The 23892-nt window shown below is 51.2% G+C and overlaps 1 protein-coding gene across 1 annotated transcript; it reads left to right on the top strand.

Moving 5' to 3' along the window:
• Window positions 1-18886: 18886 nt before the first annotated feature.
• LOC119105625 (putative E3 ubiquitin-protein ligase HERC1) lies at window positions 18887-23888 on the top strand. The gene is made up of 8 exons (XM_037229083.1): window positions 18887-19011; window positions 20112-20258; window positions 20735-20980; window positions 21570-21753; window positions 22182-22349; window positions 22928-23054; window positions 23459-23532; window positions 23863-23888. The coding sequence occupies exons 2-8, from the start codon at window positions 20130-20132 to the stop codon at window positions 23886-23888; spliced, it is 954 nt and encodes a 317-aa protein (XP_037084978.1). The 5' UTR covers window positions 18887-19011; window positions 20112-20129.
• Window positions 23889-23892: the final 4 nt, after the last annotated feature.

Genomic DNA, 23892 nt, shown 5'->3' with positions numbered 1-23892 from the left:
TGATATATGTTTTTGCAGTATAAGTTTTGTCGCGCAGTACTCATGTCGTGTACGAGTTTTTGCGGCAGAAGTAGTGTCGCGCATAAGCAAAGACTGCATAAAATTTGGCAGTAAGTGCAACGACGTGCATAATTCTTTGAGCGACAAATTTTGTCGCATAACATTTATGTCACACATAACTCTTTGTATCAGGAGTAATGTTATGTATAACGGATGCCGTAGCACTCCTATCGGCAAGAGTTTTTGTCGTAACACTAATATCATGACAGCCTCATATTGTTATGTATTTTTGCACGTCTCTTATGGCCGTGTTCTTAATTTTCTCTCTTTCACACACCATCCCACATAATTTTCCTTGCAATCCACTGCTCGATGAACAGTGGAAGGGTGCGATTAATGTACGACAACCATCTTGTATGCCTCCCACAGGTTTCCAAACACTCGCATCCAGTCTTGTTCCGCAACCTCCCACTCCCAGATGGCCTTCCAAATCCTGGCGCCGTTTCGGCCACTGCCGGCGCAGACAGTACCTGCACTTTGGTGAAATCTCCTCCCACGCGACGCCTGGCTGCGCAGCGGAGCGGTCGGGTAGCTCTTCTTACGTCATGTCGCGTATTCGAGCCATTCCATCGCGCGTCTATGCAGTCTAAACCAGTGCTTGCTCACGAAAGCACAGACGACGCCAGCACTTGTCGGAATGGCAGCCTTAAAGGCATTTCGTGTCATCTACCTGGGATAGTGGTAGTAAAGTGTGGGCTTGGAGCGACATCGCTATCGCCAATTATATTTTTCTTTTTAAGAGAGTGTGACCCACGTCATCACAAACTCTTTTATGGAAGGCCAGCGACCGACCATGCTCGTGTCCGGGGGGGGGGGGGGGGGAGGGGGCAACCGGAGTGCGAACCCAGGCAACCATCTGAGAACCAAAGTACCAATCACTAGACCCTTGGGCTTCCCACCAATTACGCTACAAAATAGGCAGCTCCGTTCCTACCGATAACAAAATCAACATTTAGCCTGAACTGAATCAACTGAAGCAGCTGAAGCAACTGTGCGGGCACCTGAAGAAGTTTCGTTAGTCTGCCACCGGCAGCGCACATCATCCCACCAGCCCCATATGGAGCCACTTCATAACTGCCTCGCCGCCATCTTGGTTACGTAACGGGCCAGCTGACAGGGCGACAGTGGCGATCAGGTCCACCCGTCCGTGCCGCGCGGGCCGCTCCAAAGCCCGAGCCTCGTGCCGCACCGACTCAACGGCGGCCGTCGAGTCGCCTCACGAAATTAGACGTCCCGGCTGGCATGCTGATCGGCTATCGACGCCAGATGAGGACGGCGCCGAATAAAAACAGCGCGCTTGCAATCGCCGCCGACGCGCCACATTTGCATCCGGATCAATACGTGCGCCGGAATTGCAGCGACAAATCCTATCTCGCCGGCCAAATTGCCCGGCCGGGCTTTACATTTCTCGCAGAGATGTAAAAAGATCTTACGGGGGATTATGTAGCCGGATGAAAGTAAAACGAGCGCTCGCCGGAGCTGCAGGGGAATTTACTTGGACTGGGAAGTTGTGAGGAGCGTGATTTGGGGAACACCATGACAGAGGCAAATCAGGTGGGTGAGAAGCTTCACATTTGCTCCGCATGGGTAGACCAGCGCTCTGCTTTGTGCTAAACATTTGCAAAGATGCTTGTTTCAGCCGATTATCGTCCGTCGAGAACGACGCCAAAAGGGCAAGTGTGCCGTTTTGGACAAAACAACAACAAAAAAATGGTAAAGGGGCTCTCTCATGACGTATGCATGTGTAGTGCCGCTCAGCATTGCGACTGAGACCACCACCCTTGATGGGGCCATGAGCACGTGTGCCGTAATGTAGGCTGAAGCCCACCACCACTTCTCCGGAACTAGGACTAGCGCGGCTGTGGCCGTCACGGGCCGCATAAATCGCGGAAGGCTCCACACAGGCATCACTCGCCGCCTGTGTATCCACAGTGTACAGAGACGGGGTCCAGCGTCACCGGGTGTAGGTCCAGCACGTGGTCCTTGTTGGCGCGGCCAGCACACCAGTGTTAACTGGCGTGCTGGCCGCGTATATCCACATGGCTGGGTGCAGCCATGTCATGACATTTTACTGCTAAAAAAGGCTCACTTGTGGCCGTTGTCTGGAATTTCGACGGTATAATGGGCCTTTGAGCTTCAATGCCGTCCGCCCTGCGTGACGTGTTCGCAGTACAATCAGCCGTCTTTCCGCAGTGTACATCCATAGCCCGGCCATGGCATGGCGCACAAACGACTGGAAATGAAGATGTGCTGCGTGGTAAGGGGTAGAAAGGGAGAGGAGAAATATAGGGAGGAGCTCCTCATGCTTCCCACAGCTTGCGGTGGATTTTGTTTTGTAGTCACTCTGTACCTCCGATTCAAGTTTCCCACCGTATTTCCGTTCGGCTGCCCACATTGTAGTCATCACTTTGGCTGCTCCGATTTGGCTCATTACAACCCACTCCACCCTCCAATCCGCTCTTCGCCCTCTAAGGCTGCCGACTCGCATGGTCACTCGGTCTCTTCTGGTACAGACCTCTCTTCCTTGTGTGAGTTGTTTGCAGCCTCTCTCACAACCCGTAATTAATCAGTAAAACTTGTCCTGTGTCGGAATTCATAACGACCTCTCCAGGCCATTTGTACTTGCAAATGCGGGAGGGCCTGCCGCCCGACCGCCGCTCATGTTCGACTTTGCTTAACGCTTAAATGAACTTCATGGCTCTTGCGCCTCTCTGAAAGCCGCGCGGATTCTGATCACTAAGCTGTTTTCTCCGGGACGCCAGAGTAATGAAAAGGCCGTTCTCGCACATATAGGTGTGGCAGCTACAGCAGCAGCTTCGAAACGCTATGTTCGGTATAGGCGGGTCCAGAGGATTTAGGGCTCTGAACGTTTTAAAAGTGCGACAACATTTTGAAAGCAATGCCGTGTACCACAATTGACGATCATTGTAGTGAAGGAAAGTCAGCAAGTGTTCAACAGCGTTCAACAGGAGCTTAACGACACCTAACAAGTTTTTAGGTTGTTAGGTTCGGGTAATGTGATATTTGGAATGCTTTACAGTTCTCTAAAGAAGCTTCAAATGAAAAAGGGCAAAAATTTTCCCCAAAAAATCACGTATGTATTTCAGATGAAACGTACTGGCTGCAGTCAGTTACACGCTTACCTGGTTACGATTTCGAACTGTGTATGGAAGTGCTTAGAGTGAGACGTATTAGTGACTCAACACAGACATCGGGTTTAAAACCAGCGCATTCAAAGACATTTTGGTTGTTTCGAATTCAGGCATAGAGAAATTGTGTTGGTTTTATAGGTTGCCGGGCATTTCATAGGAATCGAAGAAGACCGCCGATCAGAAGAGTGGAGCATTGGGTTATATTCTGGCCTTAAAAGAGTTGAATATATTGTCATACCCATCCATCGATAAGCACCAGCAATGTCGAAAAACTCTAACATGAGTACCACCGCCGCCTGATCGGACGCTGTTCCGCAATGCAAGCCGTTCGGGCCCTGGCAAAGGTCTTTGCTGGAATTTTGCGATTTGGTCAACATGAAATCCCGGACATGTTTCGGTATTGCCTGATCACACCGCGCCTGCTCCATGCATACACAGGACTGGGGGTGGCCGCAGTGCCAATCCTTGGAATGAGGGAGCCAACGCGGCGCGGGCAGCTGTCCAAGGTGACACCTCCTGACTGGCAACGTGTCTTCTCCAGTCTGACCTGAAGCACATTCAAATCGACCCGTGTCTATGCAGCTGATCACTAATAAAACGTGCCACGTCGCATCGTGAGGGATAAGGCAGTTCCGCGAGCGTGCCGGCTGGGTCGTTCCGTGCCCGGTCAGCCGCGCCCGCGGCCCGTCCTGGCGCACGTTCTGGCACCGTTCAGCCGGGTCATCGACTTGCCGGCTCGATTTGCAGGGATCCGGCGAGAAAAAACCGGCGTGGCCGCGTCTCCCGTGCAGCGCTGCCGATCCGGGCGGCGATCGGGCTGCCGCCGCCTGGCCCGAAGCAGGTGAGGCCCGCCTCTGATGACCCGCCTCTTGCCGGCAGAGATCGCCCGATAGCCGCCCCCGTTATCCAGCGGTGAATCCGGCAGCGTCGGGTTACTGGTCCCAATTGACGGGCGGACATGTCGCCGACCTCCATCGCTGCCGCGGTCACGGTGCAGGCGGCTGGTGACGCCGGCGCCGCCACCCCACCGACCAATCGGGGCCCTCGACCGCCCGGCCGCTAACGCCATGTATTCTTATTAGCCAGCAGGCGATATGAGCGCTGGCGACACTAAAACGAGTCTCGCATCCACCAGCCGACGGGCTTTTATTAAATTTGGAGGTTTCGGTCGGCATTTAGATGATTAGTTTAGCGGCGGTGAGTTATAAAATTGTGATAGTGCCGTCCGCACGATGTCACATAATGTGAAAAATGACGCCCGGAGATTAATGAGCGGAATAAAACGCATCGGTCGGCGCGCTGTAATGAAACTGATCGACGTCCGCCAAAGCTGGTCATTTATTCCGGACACGAAATTAGCGGACAGCATGAATAATGCGACAGTGCCGGCGACCGCGCGGCGGCGGCAAATGCATGCAAGAATGTCGCCGGTCGGCACCAGTAATGGCGACGATCTGATAATGCGGTTTGGTGAGCGCCGCCCGCATGCCACTGGACGAGCGGGAGCGCTGCACTGATCCCAGCCTCGAGCGGATCCGGTGGCAGTGACACCTGACAGCGGGGTGCAACCCGCTGTCACACGACTGACTCCTGCGCCCCGAAGGGCCGGGACTCCGTGAAAGGGAACCGGGGCGGGGCGACGCGCCTCCGGGACACGCCATCGGATGCCGACGCGTCTGTCACCGACGCGTCGTCCGCACCCCTCCGCGCACGCTGCAATCACGATTGAAGTACTGGGAGCGAGGCACGGTCTAGTCAGGTGGCTAATGGAGAAAATGTGTCGCGCCGGCCGGTGGCGGTGGCCGCTACCGGCCGTCTGTCAGCGCCGGCGGCCTTGAGTGGATCTGCCGACAGCCGGAGACCGAGTGACAGCCGTCCTGTGACGGCTGCGGTCGGGGCAGCCCGCTCACAATCAGCTGCACTCCACAGCTCTCGCGCCACGCCGCGCTCCGCCGCCATCTTGTGCAACAGCTGCGTTGCAGCCGCACACGCTAATGGGGGCTGTGATTTCGGCGGCGCCGGACTGCCCGGGGGAGGCTCTGTCTGTGCATGGGAGTAGCATGGCGGGGGACGCTGACGTCTAGAGCTGCTGGTTACTGGTGGTCGCTGAATGCGTGGAAAAATTACTTGCCGTGCAGTTAAAATCGAACAAGGTCGTCCAAATTTTGGTGATGAGCTGAAATATGAGAGAAAGTTGTTTAGTTTATAAAATATTGGTATCACCTGGCTAGGTAGGCCACATGTTAATAAAGGGGTGCTCGACATTCGTATGGGGTTTTAAACCGAAACAGTCATTTTGAAGATCATTCAGTGCAGTTCACGGCGCCGCCCTTTTTAATAATTTAAGCCGTTTCTGACCAACACGCCCGCAAAGATATGCACACTTTTTCGTTCAGACTGTTTCAAGGCCATTCAGGCATGCAAGACGCCTGAGCGACATCATCTAAATCGCACCAACCCATGGGCCATGCGGTGTTGAAGGCTAGGAACATTATTATCGTCCAGCCGTTCAGAACAGGTGTCCGTGTGCATAATTTTCATATGAAGTAAATGTCAGTTGGTTCGGAATCAATGTTGAGGAGGCTATACGAGTTTAAGTATGTAAATACGAGTTAGCATCTTAAACTCACGAAAAATATACAAGAACACCACAAATGGGCCAAAACACAAGTGCGATAGCGATATTTGATTTAGAAACACTTCCAAACCCTACTGCCATCTCCCGGCGAGTCTGAAGTACTGCAAGTGAGTGTTAGGGCGACAATTTCGCTCGGCAAGTTTGGCAGCACCTTAACGGCATGCAAACGCTCCATGACAGAATAAATAACGTATGTAGGAGTACATTTACCAAGTAGAGAACTTGTGTTGTTAAGGGCAGTTTTTCCACTTAAAAGCATACCAATGGTTACAAGTGAGCTTATTTCATCATATTTGATGTTTGCTTCATTGTCGTCAAAAGTGAACCATTTCCTATAAGTAATGGTCAGTAGTCATTTCTGACACACATGTACGCGTGTACGCACAAACGCACACACACGCACCCCCCCCCCACCCCCACCCCCCCCCCCACCCCCACACGCATGCACGAACGCACGCACGCACGTACGCGCGCACCCCCCCTCTCTCTTTGTATATACATATATATATATATATATATATATATATATATATATATGATATGCATTCAACTATATTCCGATATGCCATGTATCAGTCATGCGCCATGACTATCCATGAGTGGTCGTTTCACTCGCCCATGCATCACCCACGCGCCAGCAGGGTTTTGGGAGCGAGAGTTACACGCAGGTCAAACGGTCTGAGCTTATGGCATTTGTTCACGCACACAGCCATTGGCGGCGCAATGCCCTGGAGGAGTGCCGCCCCCATGATGCCCCCTGGCGCTCCCACCCAGGGGGCCGCCGAGGAGAGTGTGGTCCTGTCCGAAGCCGCACCGCCGCCCGATGGCCGGCCAAGGGTCTCGGCAAAACGGGCTGCTCGCAATCGATCGGCGGGATTTGCCGATGTAAAATAATTCCAATGCGAACTGTATTGTAAAAAGCATAATGATGCGTAATCCAGCACGGAATCAAATCGTCATGTTAGAAGTGGACTGCAAAACCTTCTGCAATTTCGTTGGAAGGAATGCGGTTCGGATCTTACAAGCCTGTGGTCAAACTATCTCCATCCATGAGTTATGGAGTGAAAACGTTTTTGAGGATAAACCGTACCCACCGTGTTCAATTGTCAACGAGTTTCTCCCATTGAGATGCACATTTGTGCAAGAGAGAAGGATGATAACAGCTTTCTCGTTGAGGCCGCTTTAGCAGACCTCCCCCTCCAAAAAAAAAAACACATGGGTAAAAAGTGTCACGAACGGTGTCACAAGAGCAGGCTATGATCTCCATGGGTCCTAGTGTGGCCCTTCTGCTTAGCGGATTATCCAGACGCAAGACAATTTTTTTTTTTTGCTGGCCCTTCAAAATGTAGAAAACTAGCTCCCCTAGAAAACTAACTGCACTCTCATCGTTACGTTTGCTTATGTAAGCGTGTACAGCCGAGTTTCTGCAAACATCCCTTTAAATCCTTTTTCAGATCTGGCCTGACGTGACATTGATCTTGACTGACCCGCAGGAGCATCACCATCGGCGACTTGTAGTCATTCTTGTTTATGACATCACGGCATTCCGATGTTAAATCGACGACGAATATCAACATTGAACTCAGCATTGGACGTGGCGTGGCCTTGCCTAAGAATGAGCCTTGTGAAGTTCACAGACAGTGATATGACGATATGACGATGCCCGACTGCGTATTTTGCAGCGCATGCTGGGTGATACTGCGTGTACATCAGCTGCAAAACATCTATCATGACCGATTTTATGCTGTGCAATATCTTAAAGACGTGGTCATATCTCTTTGATCTGGTTCGAATGTATGCTACAAGTTAAACGTTAGGTGCAATATGGTTTTTAACTACGCTGGCCAACGCGTTATTTTGATCCGCCCAGTAGCTCAGACATCTGTGAAAAGCTGGAATCCGTTCCACCGAACCTGTTTTTTGACCCGTCTTGTTTGGAAGCAGCGCAGGAGCAAGTGTAGTGCCTGAATGGCGCCACTTGGCACGATTGGAACATCCATGGGTGGTGCAGTCTGGATATGAAAGCTGTCGTTAAAGAAAAAGCAAGCCAGACGAATGTTGTGCACGTTTAGACCAAATCATACGAAAGGAATTTATGCGAACATGTAACAAACCGTTCCGATTTTTTCTCTTGCGAATACCTGACTTTCATCGTACCAGAAGTTGTTTGCTGATTGAGGTAGATTTTGCTGGTGTACAGTTTCCTGGACGTACAGATTAAACGAGTTGTAACCCACTCTACACAGGAATAAAATTCTGGCCACGTGCCTTGCTTAACTGAGATCCACTCCACATTGTTGATACCATGGGTATAACCATACCTCTACTCTTTGAGATTGGGAGGAAGGGACAAACCAGGATTGCAGGGACCACACTAGAATTGTGAAGGGACAATCTGATCTATAAATGTTGTTTTGAATGGGAAAAATGTGCAAAATGTGCATTCTACGGGAAAAATTGGAGGGGACAGAATCTTACGCTGCCTGAAGATTGGAGGGGCTTGTCCCACATCCCTTCTCCGACCCCACACTGGTTATACCCATGGTTGAAACACGATACGGATTACGGCGGAAGTGGCGGACTTACCGACGCCACCAACGGTGAAGCTCCGCGCAGCAAAGCAAGAAAGAACAGCTGTTTCCCTCCTATTTTACCGAGTGGGTGAGCATACGGCTGCACGAGACCTTTAATATCTACACTCATGCTGCTCAAACCTGTGCTTCATTGCCTGATTTACAAACCATATCTGCCTTAATCTGAATGCTCCAGGGTTCCTCCCGTGATGGCCATTACCCATGTTCAGGGAGCTCTTTACTGTAGCTATTTGTATTCGGACAAATTTTCTTGCACCTAGCGATTACACCTAAATCTGATCTGGGTCAGATCCGTTGGGCAGGATTAAATACGTCGGGCAGATCCGCTGGGCACTGTACAATACAATGCGATACATTTGTTGGGAGCAATCGCAGTTGTTTAGCCCGGGGAACCGTGGATATCCACTTAGGCTGGATGCTAGCAAGCATGATGCGGTATGACAGGAGACTCGAACGTCTAAGACTTCACTGAAAATTTGTATTTGTTTGATTATAATTGATTATACGGCAAATTGGCGGGCTATTTTTTATGAAGGTGTTCGAAAATAGGGATAGTTGTGCGAGTTGCATCATATCTGAGTAATATCCGAGTGATTTACTTCAAATCCTTGTGACGGATGGCAGGCTTGGTGCCGCCTGGCAGCTGACGTACAGCAGTGCCATCTACCGTGTAGTGTACTTTAAACTGCATGCGCGCGCGCATCTCGGGGTGCACGCGATAACTGTGGTTTGTTTGCATGCCGTTGAAAGTTTGAACAACCAGTGGAAATGTTTGTAAGGTCACACGATATAACCAGACTAATCTGAATGTTGCACGTAGAGGTGGGGAAGCATATGTACCACATATGCCGCAAAACATTTGGCGTTTGCCGCCTGTCAAGGATACTGAGACGGCGCAATCTTTCTTCCAAGGCGTTGACCGGCACATGTCGTATCAGCTGTGTATGGGTGTGTTGTCTCAGTAATATAAGGTAGGGAAGATTAAGGGAGTTGCATCATTTTCTACTGTGACCTCCCTTATACCATGACTATAGAGGATAGGACTAAGGTACTGATATCTGCAGACAGAATGATATTCAGGTACATATGAAGTGATTAATGTTTAGAGAACGCACAGACATTTTTTTGGTAAGTTACCTCCCTTTCCAAATAATATAACCTAATCCACCCTGAGAGCAACTCGCATCACGGGATAGAGGTGGCTGCATTCATTTTTCATTGGCATGAAGAGAGCTACATCAACAACGAGCTGAATGTGTTAGCATACGTAAACCTTACGCTCGTCTTTGCTATTTCGCGATTTGACGTCATTTCCGCGCGACTGGCTCCTGTTCTTTTTGATCAGCTTTGCTTAGTTTACAACTATTGCCACCTCGTTTTCGGTTGCTGAAGTATGAATTGAGGATCTTCATAGGTACTGAGAATATCGACTTATGTCTGAACGACAATGGGTCGTGGCAATCATGTCATTCAATCATTGACGGTAGATCAGCAAATGACATCAACATGGGTGTCGCTCAAAAAGTTGTGAGCCAAAGTAAGGAATAAATATATATATATATATATATATATATATATATATGGATTTATATGTATGTATGCATATATATATATATATATATATATATATATATATGTGTGTGTGTGTGTGTGTGTGTGTGTGTGTGTGTGTGTGTGTGTGTGTGTGTGTGTGTGTGTGTGTGTGTGTGTGTGTGTGTGTGTGTGTGTGTGTGTGTGTGTGTGTGTGTGTGTGTGTGTGTGTGTGTGTGTGTGTGTGTGTGTGTGTATGTGTGTGTGTGTGTGTGTGTGTGTGCCTAGGTGATTTGTTCATTATTTACTTATGTATTCACAAGAATGGGCTGCCCAGAATATATGTAGCGATTGCAGCCCGTTTACACATACGCTCGTGACACACCAAAATTTAATAGGCAAAACAAATGCATTTAATTCAACATAAAACAAAACAAAAGAACTCCTCCGCGCACCATTTAAAACAATGGGACTCAGCATTTCCTCAAACACGCTCAGGCAGATGCTCTCCTGTTGGGAATGTCTTTCCCCCGCTTCTTTCAATCAACACGCATTGTGACCCTGCTGTACTCTTCAGGTACACTGTTGGACGCAAATAGCCATCGCAGTTGACGCGCTCTTAAAACCCAATGACAAAGGAACGGGATGCACTGTCATGCGATTATACTTATGTACGCATACACGGTGCTCAATGAGCTCACCCACGCCCAGCCAACCTGACTGCCTTCGGAGTCCGGATGGCACTGATAACGATGGTGCGTTTGAAGCTTCGCTATCACTCTGGCCGAAAAATGCTTTCAAAGGCAGCATCCGTGCGGCGCCAGCGGCGCCTACAGCAGTGCTGCAGCAGAACACATCCGCCAGCGCTGGCGGTTGGAGTGTGTGACGCATGCGGTTCCTTGTAATCAGATGACGATGGTATAATATCACAACCGAAATCCCTGTGCACGCAAAATTCCATGAAGTTGTGATGGCCCAGACAGGGTTTCACAGGAACGTAACAACGACGCTATTGTCAGACGCTTATTGACTTCATGGAATAACCCACCAGCGCAATCAATTCTACGGTGGTTCGATGGAGTTTCCACACTGATAACACTCAGGGCCTTTGCCGGATATTTGGAGGGTTTTACAGAGATGTGCATTGAGGGCTTTTTGAACGTAGATGGTACATCAACATGGTATAAAAGACGTGTTTTGAAATTGCCAAGCCACAATCGTCCGGAAATTTCCCCCTTCATTCAGAATTGAATGGTGAAAAATAGATGAGATAGTTATGAACATGCGTGCTCGCAAGTCTCAGAAACGAAAGCCCGACGCCCGGCAATGCACTCTCCCAAGGCCACTGGTCGTCGGCCTCTGGCTAGCACTGGGCCGTGGCCAACAGGCGGACAAAAACGGCGACGGATCTGAAACAAGAGCATGTGAACGCTTAAGGACATCAATTAGCATGCTTAGAAGGTAGTCCGGGCGGATAATTTACCCGCACGATATTTAGACGAAGAATAGGGACGAATTAACATGTTTGCTGGGGAGTGCTTGGTTTTATATGGACTGCAACCCTGGCCCATAGATGTTCTTGCTCCTAAGATGCCGAACGCCCAGGCTCAAAACCTTGTTAAGCAGCTTATTCCACTAATAAATTCTGCAAAAGCACTGATGTCAAAAATGAAAACATGTGTGGGTGGTTTTTCATTTTGACCACATTGAGATTAACTCTTATAAACACTTATCAGGCGCTTCCATTTTTTTCCGGGCAGGAAGAAGTTTGTTATTAGTTTGCTTGATGCCATATTGTCACTATTCTCTGGGTGATATACGTTCAAGTGTTTTGCCATTTTGAGCAATGTTCGATATGTTATGGATTTCCTCTACAAAAATACGGTGTTTAGATTTAAGAAGTAGAAACAGGTCTTGAGTCTGAAGTTGTAGCTCTGTAGGTATCCATTTTTCAGTCGGTACCTTAGTTGTGTGCAATGTGCAGTGCCAAAACCCGATCCAGTTTCCAAGATGTTTTCGATGCGGTCGAAATGTTTGGAGCTTGTGATACCGCCACGTGCCTCTGGTGTGAGCTGCCAGTCGCCTCACAACGATATTGATCCACCTGTCCCTTGACTCAGGTGCTTTCAGCTTTGAAGGGGTGTCCGCAGGGGTGTAGTTTGGCAAAACAGGTTTGGGCACTGAGCGGGGAACATGGCTCAACATAGCCTGAAAATACACAAAAACAGACTTCTCCCGGATTTGACCTACATTCCTGTCAAAGCTAGGAAGCTGTAGCCTCCCTCAGGTTAATATGAAACTACATTCCTGCTCCAATACGTTTATTTGCTCTACTTCTGAGGGAGATGTTGTCTTCGGCATCATTATCATTCCATTGGGCTTCGATGGTCTGCACCAAATTCTAGTAATCGACGTACGATCAATGTTATGCAGTTTTAAACGTTGTTGGATGTGTATGGCTTCAGAAATAAAGAGTGTAAGTTGATGTGAGCGACTATTAAAGACTGCCACAGAAACCGCCAGCAGGTGGCCGCGAGACGGGCTTCAAGACGTCATGCGGCATTCGCGAGAGGCATGTTCGAAACGCCTCGTGTTGTTTTGCTGATCATTGTCGCGCGATCAGCGCTATTGCTTTATTCACGTGGTGTCGACCGTCGGTTTTCGTGCTGTTTCACTGCACACTCACGTCGAAGTGGAGGTCGGCACATCTCAAGAATGCTTCTGAGCGTGCCGGCCGGGGAGTTCGTGACATTTTTGGGTGATAATATTCGACCGCATGCTGCATTCTCCGATAACACGTCGCAAGAAATCCTTGCAGCGAACGCATTTTGCTGCTGTCTTAAGACTTGAGCATCGCTGAGTAATTCTAACACGCGCAAGCCATACCACACAGCTAGACCTGAGTGAACAAGACACACACACTTTTCGATCAAAACGCGCAGAATGGAGCAAAAATAAAAATGTTGTAGTGAACATGGTACGAATACGGAGCTCTAAAGGTTTGACGAGCTACGCCAAGTGCTCTTAAATGATCAGCACATCGAAGTGTGCACTTAATTTGTTCCTTTTGCCAATGACACAACTCTAATAAACCTTTAAAACTTGTACAACTTTGAGCTCTCTTTGCCCCATTCTGTTTGTACATTATATATTATGCCACATTCTGTTCTTAGAGTTCAAAAGGTTCGAAAGGGCAAACTTACCGTTGGGATCCAAGCACAGCACTCACCGTTAGGGTTCAGCAAAAGGGAAATTCCACCGTTGGGGGTCAAATTGAGCTTGGGGGGGGGGGGGGCGCACTGAATCGCCCAGAATAATACAAAGCGACACCCGTGGATATCAATGTCCGTGCATTGCATTACTGATGCAACATGCCCCACGCACAGAGCTGTACATATTGTATCAGCTCTGATACAACATGATATCAGCTCTGACACAACATGTACCGCCCAACAGCCCCGACATCTTGGAAGAAAGTTTGCGCTACTCCGAAATTCTTGGTAGGCTAACGCCAGTTGTTTTGCGGCATATGCGGCACGTGCATTCCCACTAGTCAGCATAACATCCAGATTAGTCTGGTTATATAGTAAGACATAAGCACACATTCCCACCGAGCGCTAGAGTTTTCAGCGGTTTGCAAATGACATGTTTGTCGCGCTCGCCCCCCAGCGCGTGAACGTACGCTGCCGGAAGTGTACGGGAAAATAGAGGGCGCTGCTGTGCGGCAGCCGAGTGGCTCTCGACTGGCATCTGTCGCAAAAATTTCCAGAGAGCCGCCCTTATAGTCTTTGGACAAACAACGATGTCATTTACTGATTTGCTGTCCATGATTGACTGGCTCGGGTGCCACGACTTGACGTCATCCAGACAATAAGTCTTCAGTTACAGTTCCTTTGTAGATCTATCATTCTTATCTGGGCAGCCGAAATGAAGGTGGTAGGTGAGTTGTAAAGCAAACATTGACTGATTAAAAATGACAAATATGTTATCTCTCAATTATAAAGATTTACGAGCTGTCAGAGAAAAGCGTATATTGTTGGCATATCGCTACGCATTCAGCATGCTTGCGACGCCAGCTACTTCACGCAAAAAAAAACAATGATACAACATCCCCACCATGAGACACAGTTCACTCCAAGGCATGGGGACTGGTTGTGGGTGGTTGGGGCGGCTATATCGCTTGAAATAGTTCTCATTCATACCGGGGCGGACCCAGACATTTAAGAGAATACGCAAGAATACGCAAATCGTATTCGGATTTTTTACGGCGTAAGCGATGAAAAAGTCCAACAGTAGACTAACAAATGGGGTCGGGGGTCACATCTTTGTACTAAATTTGGGGCTCGACCCAAGGGGTGGGGCGCGTCGGCATGTGCAGACCAGCACCAATGGCTTAACACGGGAGCACGCGAAATTCGCTGGTCAAAAATCGTGGGAACGTTTGTCGAAAATCGGCTCATGGTCCAGCAAGGAATGGTTACAGCGAAACGGGAACAGCATATTTCGAAACAGAAAACGGCGAGCGAACGTGTTAACAAAAGCGCGAATCGATGCACTCCACGTGCACTTGCACACGTGCACAAATTACAGGTCTGTCGGTTCTGGAGGATCGCAGGATTGATGTCAGATCTCGACAACGCGGGCGGATAGCGACATCAAATCGCCTGTGCTGTGCAAGTGTATGCGTGCCGTCTACAGCTCATCAGCCAGCCCAACACCGCTAGACAGGCGAGGTTGACAGGTGGTGACAACACTGTGACAGGCGGTGACGCCAGCAGTCGAACGGGAAACGACTACGTCGCGTTTTCTGCAAACCAAACGATTTCGAGTGCAATCCAACACGCTGACGCCTAAAGCGAGCAATCCGAGGCAAACAAATTGCAATGTTTTTTGTCACAGTGCTTTGGTTGCGACCGTTCAAAACGTTCGTCGCTGCAAAATTTGCCGCTTTTGTCGATATAAAATGTCCCGCTCATTTGCCGGCATGGAGCCAGCTGCGTATTGGCAATGAAGTCACAGATTCGCATTGGGGGCTTCCTGGCGCCGAGCATGCGAACGTGCCGCTGTGTATTTGACTGCTGAGGATCGCAGCTAAAGGTGACAAAAACTAATCGGCCCAAACAGCAGTATGCCATGACACTGGCGCTCATCTTCGTTTTAATGTGGAGTTGACCACGGGTCGTCTAGTGCAATGATTGGATTGGCTTATCTGTCACAGCTCATGTGCACCACATATGCGCGCGGCGGATGCCTAGGCGTTTGAGGATACATTTCGCAACCCAGCGCCGTAAGGAGACAGTGAACAACCAGCACTTCAGACGATGCTTCCAAGTTTCCCCTAAAATTATTGCACTGTAGTAACACGCACCAACGACAGGGGCGCAGCCAGAGCCTTGCCAAGGAGCATTGGTGGGGCGCAGGGTTGACAAGGGCCCCCTGATAGTAAAAGGGTCCCCGAAAAAATCGCTGTATATGGCCCATTTGCTTTTAAGAGCATGCTTTTCTGATATATATATATATATATATATATATATATATATATATATATATTACACGTTCTACCTTCTCAATGGAAATATAGGCCAGATGCTACCACGAGAGCAATTTTGGCTCCAGTTTACAGAGAATAAAATGGAAAAATCATGCGTTCAGTGACTGCATGAAATAAATACCCGGCGCTCTTCATTTTACAGTGATCCAGCACACTCTTTTCAACGGGTAGAACTCAGAAATGCCGTCAGATTTTGTATGTGGGTTGTACAGAGTTAGCAAAGATTCTGTGAAAGTAGATTGAAGACCAAAATAGGTTAACAATTTGTATTAACATGACCAAGTCATGTCTGTTTGGGTACATTGAACATTAAGTCAGAGTTAATTAGTGGTATAAATTTTGTAACGTAGTTTTGAGCATGCACACTGACATATCTTAGAACAAAAAACTCGACGCCAGGCGTTGCAGTGTACCTAAGCCGTGCAGCGTCGGCCCTGTGGCTAACATTAGGCCGTTGTCAACAGATGGGCAAAAATGGTGACGCATCTGCAAGAGGTACCTTTGAACGCTTTTGGAAATCAAAACGCACACTTAGAGATATTCCAGTGGCATATTTCACCTGTGTGGATTCTAGACTGTAGCGTATGGTCTTTGGTCTCTGACAGTAACGTATGGTCCCTACAACACCGCAAAATGGTCCTGGAATTTTGAGGTGGAACTGAAAGAGTAGGGTGAAATCTCCATTTTCTGTGTTGCTGTAGCTTTAATCTGTTCAGATGGCAGTCTCAAAGTTGTAAAAAATATTTGCCCAGTGCGATCTCTGAAATTTACGAACCAATTTTGAAAGACATTCAAAAGCATTATCTTGCGATGACCATTGCTGCACGTCCGGCGCCCGCCCCCTGGCGTTACTTACAGAATGTGAGCACTCATCATAAGTTCGTATGTTTCTTTCAGTTGTCGGAAGGCCGCGGCCAATGCAACAGACCCTCTGTCATTCGGGCTCGCGTCCCCGTCCCTGTTGAGCAAATCTTCCTGTGATCGAATCGAGACTCCTGGTTGGCAGAATACCCTGTTAGGCACTGTGGGCTCCTGAACGATATAGGAGCACGACCAATGTAAATTGCGGGCCTGGCCTTGTCTTTGCTTGGGAAATGGGCCCACAGAGCTCAGACCAACACGGAGCCGACTGTTCGTTGTTTGTGATCTCTGGTCGAGATGCAGGAACACTCTGTCTCAGGGATTCCCATCGGTGCAAGAGATCATCCCACTGACAATTGAGATCGCGACCCCATGGACAGGGTCCTTAATGTGACCTACAGCCAGCCGTTCGGACCCTTCAGCCATCCTATCCGGCTCCTGATCTTTTGTCTCGAGAGACCCTTCGGTCACTCTTCGGGCCTCCCTCAAACACCGCTTCGACTCAGGGCCACTTGACATCGCAGGACCCCTGTCCGTCACTGTGACCACTAATAGAAACAGGAGCCCCTCATTGTGTCAGGGACCCCGAACATTGCAAATCGCGGGCCCCGGCCTCGTTTCTGCTTGGATAATGATTCTTGGGGAGGGGGGGGGGGGCACGGCCCCAAATGGCCATGGAGCCGACTGTTCGGTTTTCGTGGTCTCTTACCGACTTAGACACCCGCATTGTCTCAGGGGTTTCTCAAAAGGTGCAACAGAACCTCGGACTGATATTTCAGGTCACTACCCCACGGGCCGCGATTCTTTATGTGGTCTACAGCCAGTCCTTCGGTTAGTTATGTCCTCCAACCGGGCCTTTGATCGTCGGTTTCCGAGAACCGTCTGGGCTCCTCCTCGGGTCTCATCAAGCACTGCCCTTGGTCGGCGCGAGGCCCCTTGCGAGCACAGGGCCCTTTGTTAGACACTGTGGGTCCCTTACAGATGCAGAGGCTACGACCAATGTAAATCACTGGCCCCAGCTTTGCAGCTGATTGAGAAGTGGGTCCTCAGGCCAATACCGACACGGGGCCGACTGTGCGGTACTGGCAGTGTCTGACTAACATATAAGCCCATGTTGACTCAGGGAGCCCCCGATCGGCGCAAACGACCCTATGACTGTTACTTAAGGGTCCGTCTTCGCAGGTCGGGCCCCTCAATAAGACTCCGACCAGCCCTTTTTGTCCTTAGACCCTCCAAAAGTGCCCTTGATCGTCGAACCTGGTGGGCCCCCTAGGCTCTTCATGCCACATGGCCCCTGTTACGCGCTGTGGGGCTCCGAGTAATGTAAATCGCTGGCTCCGGCTTTGTCTTTGCTTGGAAAATGGGCCCTCAGGCCCATGCCGCCACGGCCGACTGTGCGTTACTGGCGAAGTCTGACCGAAAGATAGGCCCTTATCAACTTAGTGGGCCCTGATCAGCGCATAGGGCCCTCTGGCCGGCAATGGAGTGCCCGGCCCTGAATGAGACCTCTGTATTATCCTTAATCGCAAGTTCCGAGGGAACCGAAGGGCCCCCGGAACCTAAGGGAGGCACGTGCTTCCTGGTCCCCATCCCCGCCTGCACTTCTGGTTAACGCTAAGGGAACTGCTTTCTCAAACACGCTTACGACATTGTTGCACTAGTGGAAAGCCTACGGTAGGTATAGCCTTGAAAGCTTTGAGGGATTAACTCTTACTACAAAGACCTAAAGGTACACGCTTTCCTGTTCCCTACCCACGACGGAACCCATGATTGTACGTACTTAAATGCCTATGCCTGTCACCAGTTTGCGCTGTCAATGAATTACCTGACAAATTTTGGCAAACTCTCAAACTACTGGTCACCCAATGGTTACACTGGGGCTGGACAACCTTATCCCCTAGTTACGGGTGTCAAGCGTAGCGTCACGAAAACGTGACGCCCGTTTGGCGGCCAAACGGCAAAGGCGCTGAGAGGCGGAACTTCGAAAAATGTTGCAGATGTTAATGTAAAATTGCAGATGTAAACAAATATCTGATCTCAATTTTCAGAGATGTGCAGGATGCAGCTGTGTGCCCAATTACAGTTAAGATACATTAATGGTTTGGCCCCCAATGGAGCTGGATGCAAGAAACATAAACCACGAGTTGGTTGTCATGAGAAGTCAACTGTAAACGTCACCCCCTTGTTACCCTTCGGTTACGCCCCATCTCCCCTACCCCCTTAGTGCGTGAAAAAACGCATCTGCACCTTCATGCGTGGTGTAACTTATGAGCGGCTTATAACACTCCCTCGTTAAAGTAATATTCTTAGGTTTTTGGCACTTCACTGTGCTCATGATAGATTGTTATTCTCGAAAGTGATTGGCTGATGGCAAGAAAATATTGCTTGCCGTCTGGTGCTGTGAACACATGCAATAATAGCTCTTGAGCAAATCAGCTGTCCATGTAAACAACGGAAGCACGCGCGGCATATCTGGCTCCGTGCGGGCTCGGGGGCTTGTGCTCTCGGGATGCATAGGCGTTCCGCAGGCTCCCGATGGTTTATTGTTTTATTAGTTACCTTGCTCATCTTTTTCGAACCCAAATGATGAAGTAAAACCGGTTCTGTTCCTTATTTTGGCGTAAGGTAGGTAGTCATTATCGTTAATGGTGTGTTAGTGTAACCCAATGCCCTGATCTAAAGTAGGCGAAAACCCAGCTTATTTGACGAGGTGTGGACTTGGGTGGCTGCATAACGCCTATGGACAGTTAGGCAAACAAACACGTACCTATATGATAACAGTACATGCTGTACCAGTGCGTTAAATCAAATTACACTGATATGGATGAAGTATTGTGCACTTGTCATGAGCAGACATTTTCTTTCATACATATGTAGACATGTACTGACAAACCATGTACTTTCATGTACTTTCAACAACCATGTTTTGGGCGTGGGTGGACACTTGGAAAGGTGGAACCTGTAATGAACATTTTCCCACCACATGCTATATTTCGTTATCCGCTTGGGCTTTTGGGCATTGTAATCTGGCTTGTACAGCATGAAAGGTGGCAATGCCTATCTATGGTGTGCAGTATACACATTTTATGAGTGAAGTAGCATGCCCCTAAAAGTTAAGAATCATAGACAAACCAGCTGACAGCACCCATGCTTTCAAAGCAGTGGTTACTGCACATTGGGATCACTCTGGGTAAGTTAAAGTACACCATGCTCAAGCTCATATCTTGACTTAAGTGTACAATGCCTGAGCTTGTGATCAGCCTCAATCTTATTGTCTGGGTTGTCATCTAACAGTATACAGAGAATCAACCATTTAATAACCACTGTTATAGAAATAAAATAGGGCATATGCTGCTTATGTGCTTCTTAAGCCATCTGGCAATCACATTGAAAACATTTTGAAAGAAAGCAGAAAAGCTTTTATTGTCAGCTGAACATGCATACCCTTCCTTTCATAACTTATGTTTACATTCAAGGGGACTGTAAGTCAAGCAGATTCCAGTTTGTAGTTGTCTGTTTGATCAAACTGCATCTTGCCTTCCAGGCCTTTAAATCAGAATGCATCTTTCTTGAAGGCTTTGAAGGTGCTGTGGCTTACCCCCATGTGCACTCAGTCTACACTGACACTTTTCTTTCTGTGATTGTATACATGGATGCTGGTCTCTAACTCTTGGCTGCATCAGCCCAGCCTGACCAGCTGACTCAGCTCCTGCTTCCATTCCCAGGAGTCGCAGCCTGGCAGCATGGCTGGCTGGACACTGAAGCTCAAGTGGTCAGATCACCTGAACTCTGCCTGGCTGGCTGAGCGGCCAGAGGAGCTGTGCCAGCGTGATGTCACTGAGCAGCTGTATACCCGGCTGCTGGAGACCAAGGTGGGGCATCAGTCTGCTAGACTGCCCCGTGGCACTGTCTACCGCGCGGCGATGCAGCGGCGCTGCGGTGCGGGTGAGAGGCGACAGACTCTCCTGCTATCCTGCCAGGCGCGATGGGCAGCACTCAGGGCAGTAGGCAACTTAACTTGTTTAGCAGGTGGCCACTGCTGGCTGGTGGCGCCACCGACACGGGTGTCGGCGCCTGCCTCCGGGGGCAGCAGGTCCGACATGCTGCGGAGATGTAGAGACTGTCGCTCATTTGCCTCACTTCCCATTCATGCACCGACATTCCATTCTGTTCCCCACCATTCTTCCTCCTGCGGGCGCAAGCCGCGCGATCGGTGGAGCGTTATTCTATCGGTGACCGTGATTGTCTCGAGACGTTGTGACCCTCCTCCAGCCAGTAACAGTCGCATGTGTCAGCAAATTATCAGCTGTTATCACCTGACAACGTTGTGCCCGCTCCGCCGCCGCAGGAGGTGGTGCCGCAGCACGACTCGTTCCCCATGCTGCCGGGCGCCAAGCTGCCGGACTTCGAGTCGGACAGCGGCGCGGCCGGCGCCGACCACGAGGCGTTCGTCAACAGCCTGCTGACGCTGCAGCTGAGCCTGGCCGCCGCCGAGGTGGCCGAGGCGCCGTTCTCGGCGGTGCTCCGCCGCCGGCTGGTCGTCCTGCGACGCATTTTCCACGCGCTCTCTGCCAAATATCACGATGCCGGCCAGGTGAGGCGGAAAGATGCGGTATGATGCTGTAGAACGATTGGAAGGCCTGGGGCCCGAGTGTGTTGGATTGTGTGCTTAGAGGTAGGTCTACCTGTAATCTGCATGGCCAGAGACTGCGGCTGTACAATGTCTGAACGCGGTTCCTTGTGCTGGTGGCGTGTGGACAGGCTGCAGCTTCGCACGATGTGGCCGTGCGTCATTAGGGCTTTACGACGCGCTCAGCTGCTGGGACTGTATGGTGCCGCCTGCCTCCCACCCGGGCGGAAAGGACGGGCACCGCGGGGAATCGAACCCCGTTCCTCTATTTTCCCCGACGCGCAGCTGTAGGACCTGTGTGAGCGGCTCTGCGCGGTGTCTGAGTGTGACTGGCCTCAGACTGACAGTGCCTGTGTGGCCGGCGGCCAGGCGGGCTCGCTGGCGCAGAGTCGCCGCGGCTCAGAGCGGTGTCTGAGTGTGACTGGCCTCAGACTGACAGTGCCTGTGTGGCCGGCGGCCAGGCGGGCTCGCAGGCGCAGAGTCGCCGCGGCTCAGAGCGGTGTCTGAGTGTGACTGGCCTCAGACTGACAATGCCTGTGTGGCCGGCGGCCAGGCGGGCTCGCTGGCGCAGAGTCGCCGCGGCTCAGAGCGGGCCGGCGCCGAGGGCGAGGCTGATGACAGCGGCGGCTGCGGCGGCGGCGGCGGACACTCGGCCCTCATCGCCATGAGCGTCAAGACCGGGCTGACGCTGGTCTTCGCGCTTCTCCGCCAGAGCTGGGCACAGCAGAGCGGTGCCGGTGAGCTGGACCCACCTACAGCTGGGCGTGGCCGCTGATAGCTGTGGGGGGGGGGGGGGGGGGCGAAATCGCCGCTGGTTGGTGCAGTGAAACAAAAGGAGGAGCTGATGGGAATTAGTGCTAGGTACTTCGCTCGTAGTGCAGTTTATACTGCTTCGATAGGATGAGTATCTAATGAAGACAAGTTCCGTACTCGTGTGCGGAGTATCGTGCTGTGGTAGAGGAGATACGATTGGTGCGTGCATTGTGTAACTCTGAGATGCCACATGCAGAGTTGGAAGAGAGAACACGGACTGCCGGTCAGAAGGACGTAAATGAAGATGTAACATCAATAATATGATTCTTGCTAGCATGCTTGCAAGGCGAGGTGGTTGAACGGCCTGCGCGCTGCTCCGAGCGTGCCCTGACGCGGCGCCCCCTGCCGGCAGCGATCGGCACCGACGTGCTGCAGACGGCGCTGGACACAGTGGGCGCGCTGCCGCCGCTCTCGCTGGCCAGCGACGCCAAGCTCTCCCCGATCGGACGGCAGAGCCTGGCTGATGTTTCGCGCTTCCTCCGCTCCGTGGCGCTGCCGTCGTCCACCGCCGACGCCCAGGGTAACGGCTCGTCCTGCGCAGGGCAGAGCGACTTGGAGACCGGGGAGCGCCCGCAGAGGCGGGTGGCCATTGCGATCGGGTGTCTGTGTGTCGTGTTGGGCTTTGATTGTAATGGTTGGATCTACAGATCTGCACCTGGGCTTCTACCCTCCTTGTTGCGAAGCTGAATGAAGTTTTGAAAATAGGTTCAGTGTATCTACTGATGATTTCGCAGACCATTTCAAGCACAAGTTTTAGTTACATTGTATCTTAGTTAATCCTTTCATCGAGTGTAGACAATGAGTACCGATATATTCTGCTGCGGGACACCGATGGGTTCTACTCTGGGGCGCTCTGCAATGTGCTGTGATGCCATCTAGTATATTGTGACGCTGTGCAATATGCCGTAGCAGTGTTTGCCGTGCTGCGCTGCGACCGCGTGCGCTCTATGTGTCCAGTGTGCTGTGACGCTGTGTTGTGTGCTGTGGTAACGTCTGCTGTGCCGTAACCGTGTGTGTGCTGTGGTAACGTCTGCTGTGCCGTAACCGTGTGCGTGCTGTGCTGTCCGGCCGCCTGTGACGCTGGTCGGCCGCCTCCAGGCCGGCTGCTGGCCTCCCAGCTGCTGCTGGGCCTGGCTGTTCAGCGGGGCTCGCTTCGTCACCTGCTGGACTGGCTGGACATGGCGTTGGCCGCCTCCACCGAGGCCGCCCCGCGGCCCGACGTCAGGTCAGCCCCCCCCCCCCCCCCCCAGCCTTCATACCAACCACACGGACTCGTGGCGCGGAGGCGCCATCGTGTGTTGGCCCGGCGTGGTGGAATGAGCTCGGCCCGGCAGCCTGGGAGTCCCGTGAAACGGCGCTCACAGTCGCCATGCAGTGGAGGCAAGGGAGACTTGCTTTCATTGCTGTTAAAGACCATCAGAAAAAGTAGTAGACCATTGCGTCTTCTGTGTGTTTAGGCACAACGTGTCGTCACGTGTTGGCCGGGTCGGGCCGCGGTGCGCGCGGCTCTGCGGGCGCGGCCCCTGCGACGCGGTGGGTGTGACCCTCGTGGCTTGTCGTGCTGTGGTTCGCCAGTCCGCCGCGTGAGGGCCACGCCGACGCCCTCTGACGGGCCTCGGCCGTCCCCAGCCGGCCGGTGCTCTCGGCCGAGTACCTGGGCCGCATGCTGCGCGTGCTGGGCGGCCGAGACACGACCGGCGACGGTCCGCCGGATCGGGAGGTGCCGCTGCTGGACGCTGCCATGTGCCTGCTGCTGAGACTGGTGGTGATGGCCGGTGAGCACGGCGGCGGCGGCGCCGGTGAGGGGCGTGATACCCTCAGTCGGGGGAGGTTTGTCAGCCGGCCTCGCTGGCTCGGGAGGCGTGGTCTTCCGTGGCGTCGTGCTCCGCCCATATGTGGTGTGCGCTGTGCGCTAGAGTTTTGTGTGGATGAAGTGGCTTTAGCACCCACGGATAAGATTGTGTGGGTTTAGCATAAAGAGACTGTTTGTCATTGTCCCACTGACGTTCTGCTGACCGGTCCGTGTGGCCGAGCCGGCCACCTCAGCGCCGCGGTCTGAGCCC

This window comes from Pollicipes pollicipes, unplaced genomic scaffold, assembly GCF_011947565.3.
Source record: "Pollicipes pollicipes isolate AB1234 unplaced genomic scaffold, Ppol_2.1 Scaffold_6138;HRSCAF=7277_pilon_pilon_pilon, whole genome shotgun sequence".
In the NCBI taxonomy this organism is placed as follows: Eukaryota; Metazoa; Arthropoda; class Thecostraca; order Pollicipedomorpha; family Pollicipedidae; genus Pollicipes; species Pollicipes pollicipes.
The sequence above is the reverse complement of the archived record's forward strand: the minus strand, read 5'-3'. Positions and strand labels throughout refer to the sequence as shown.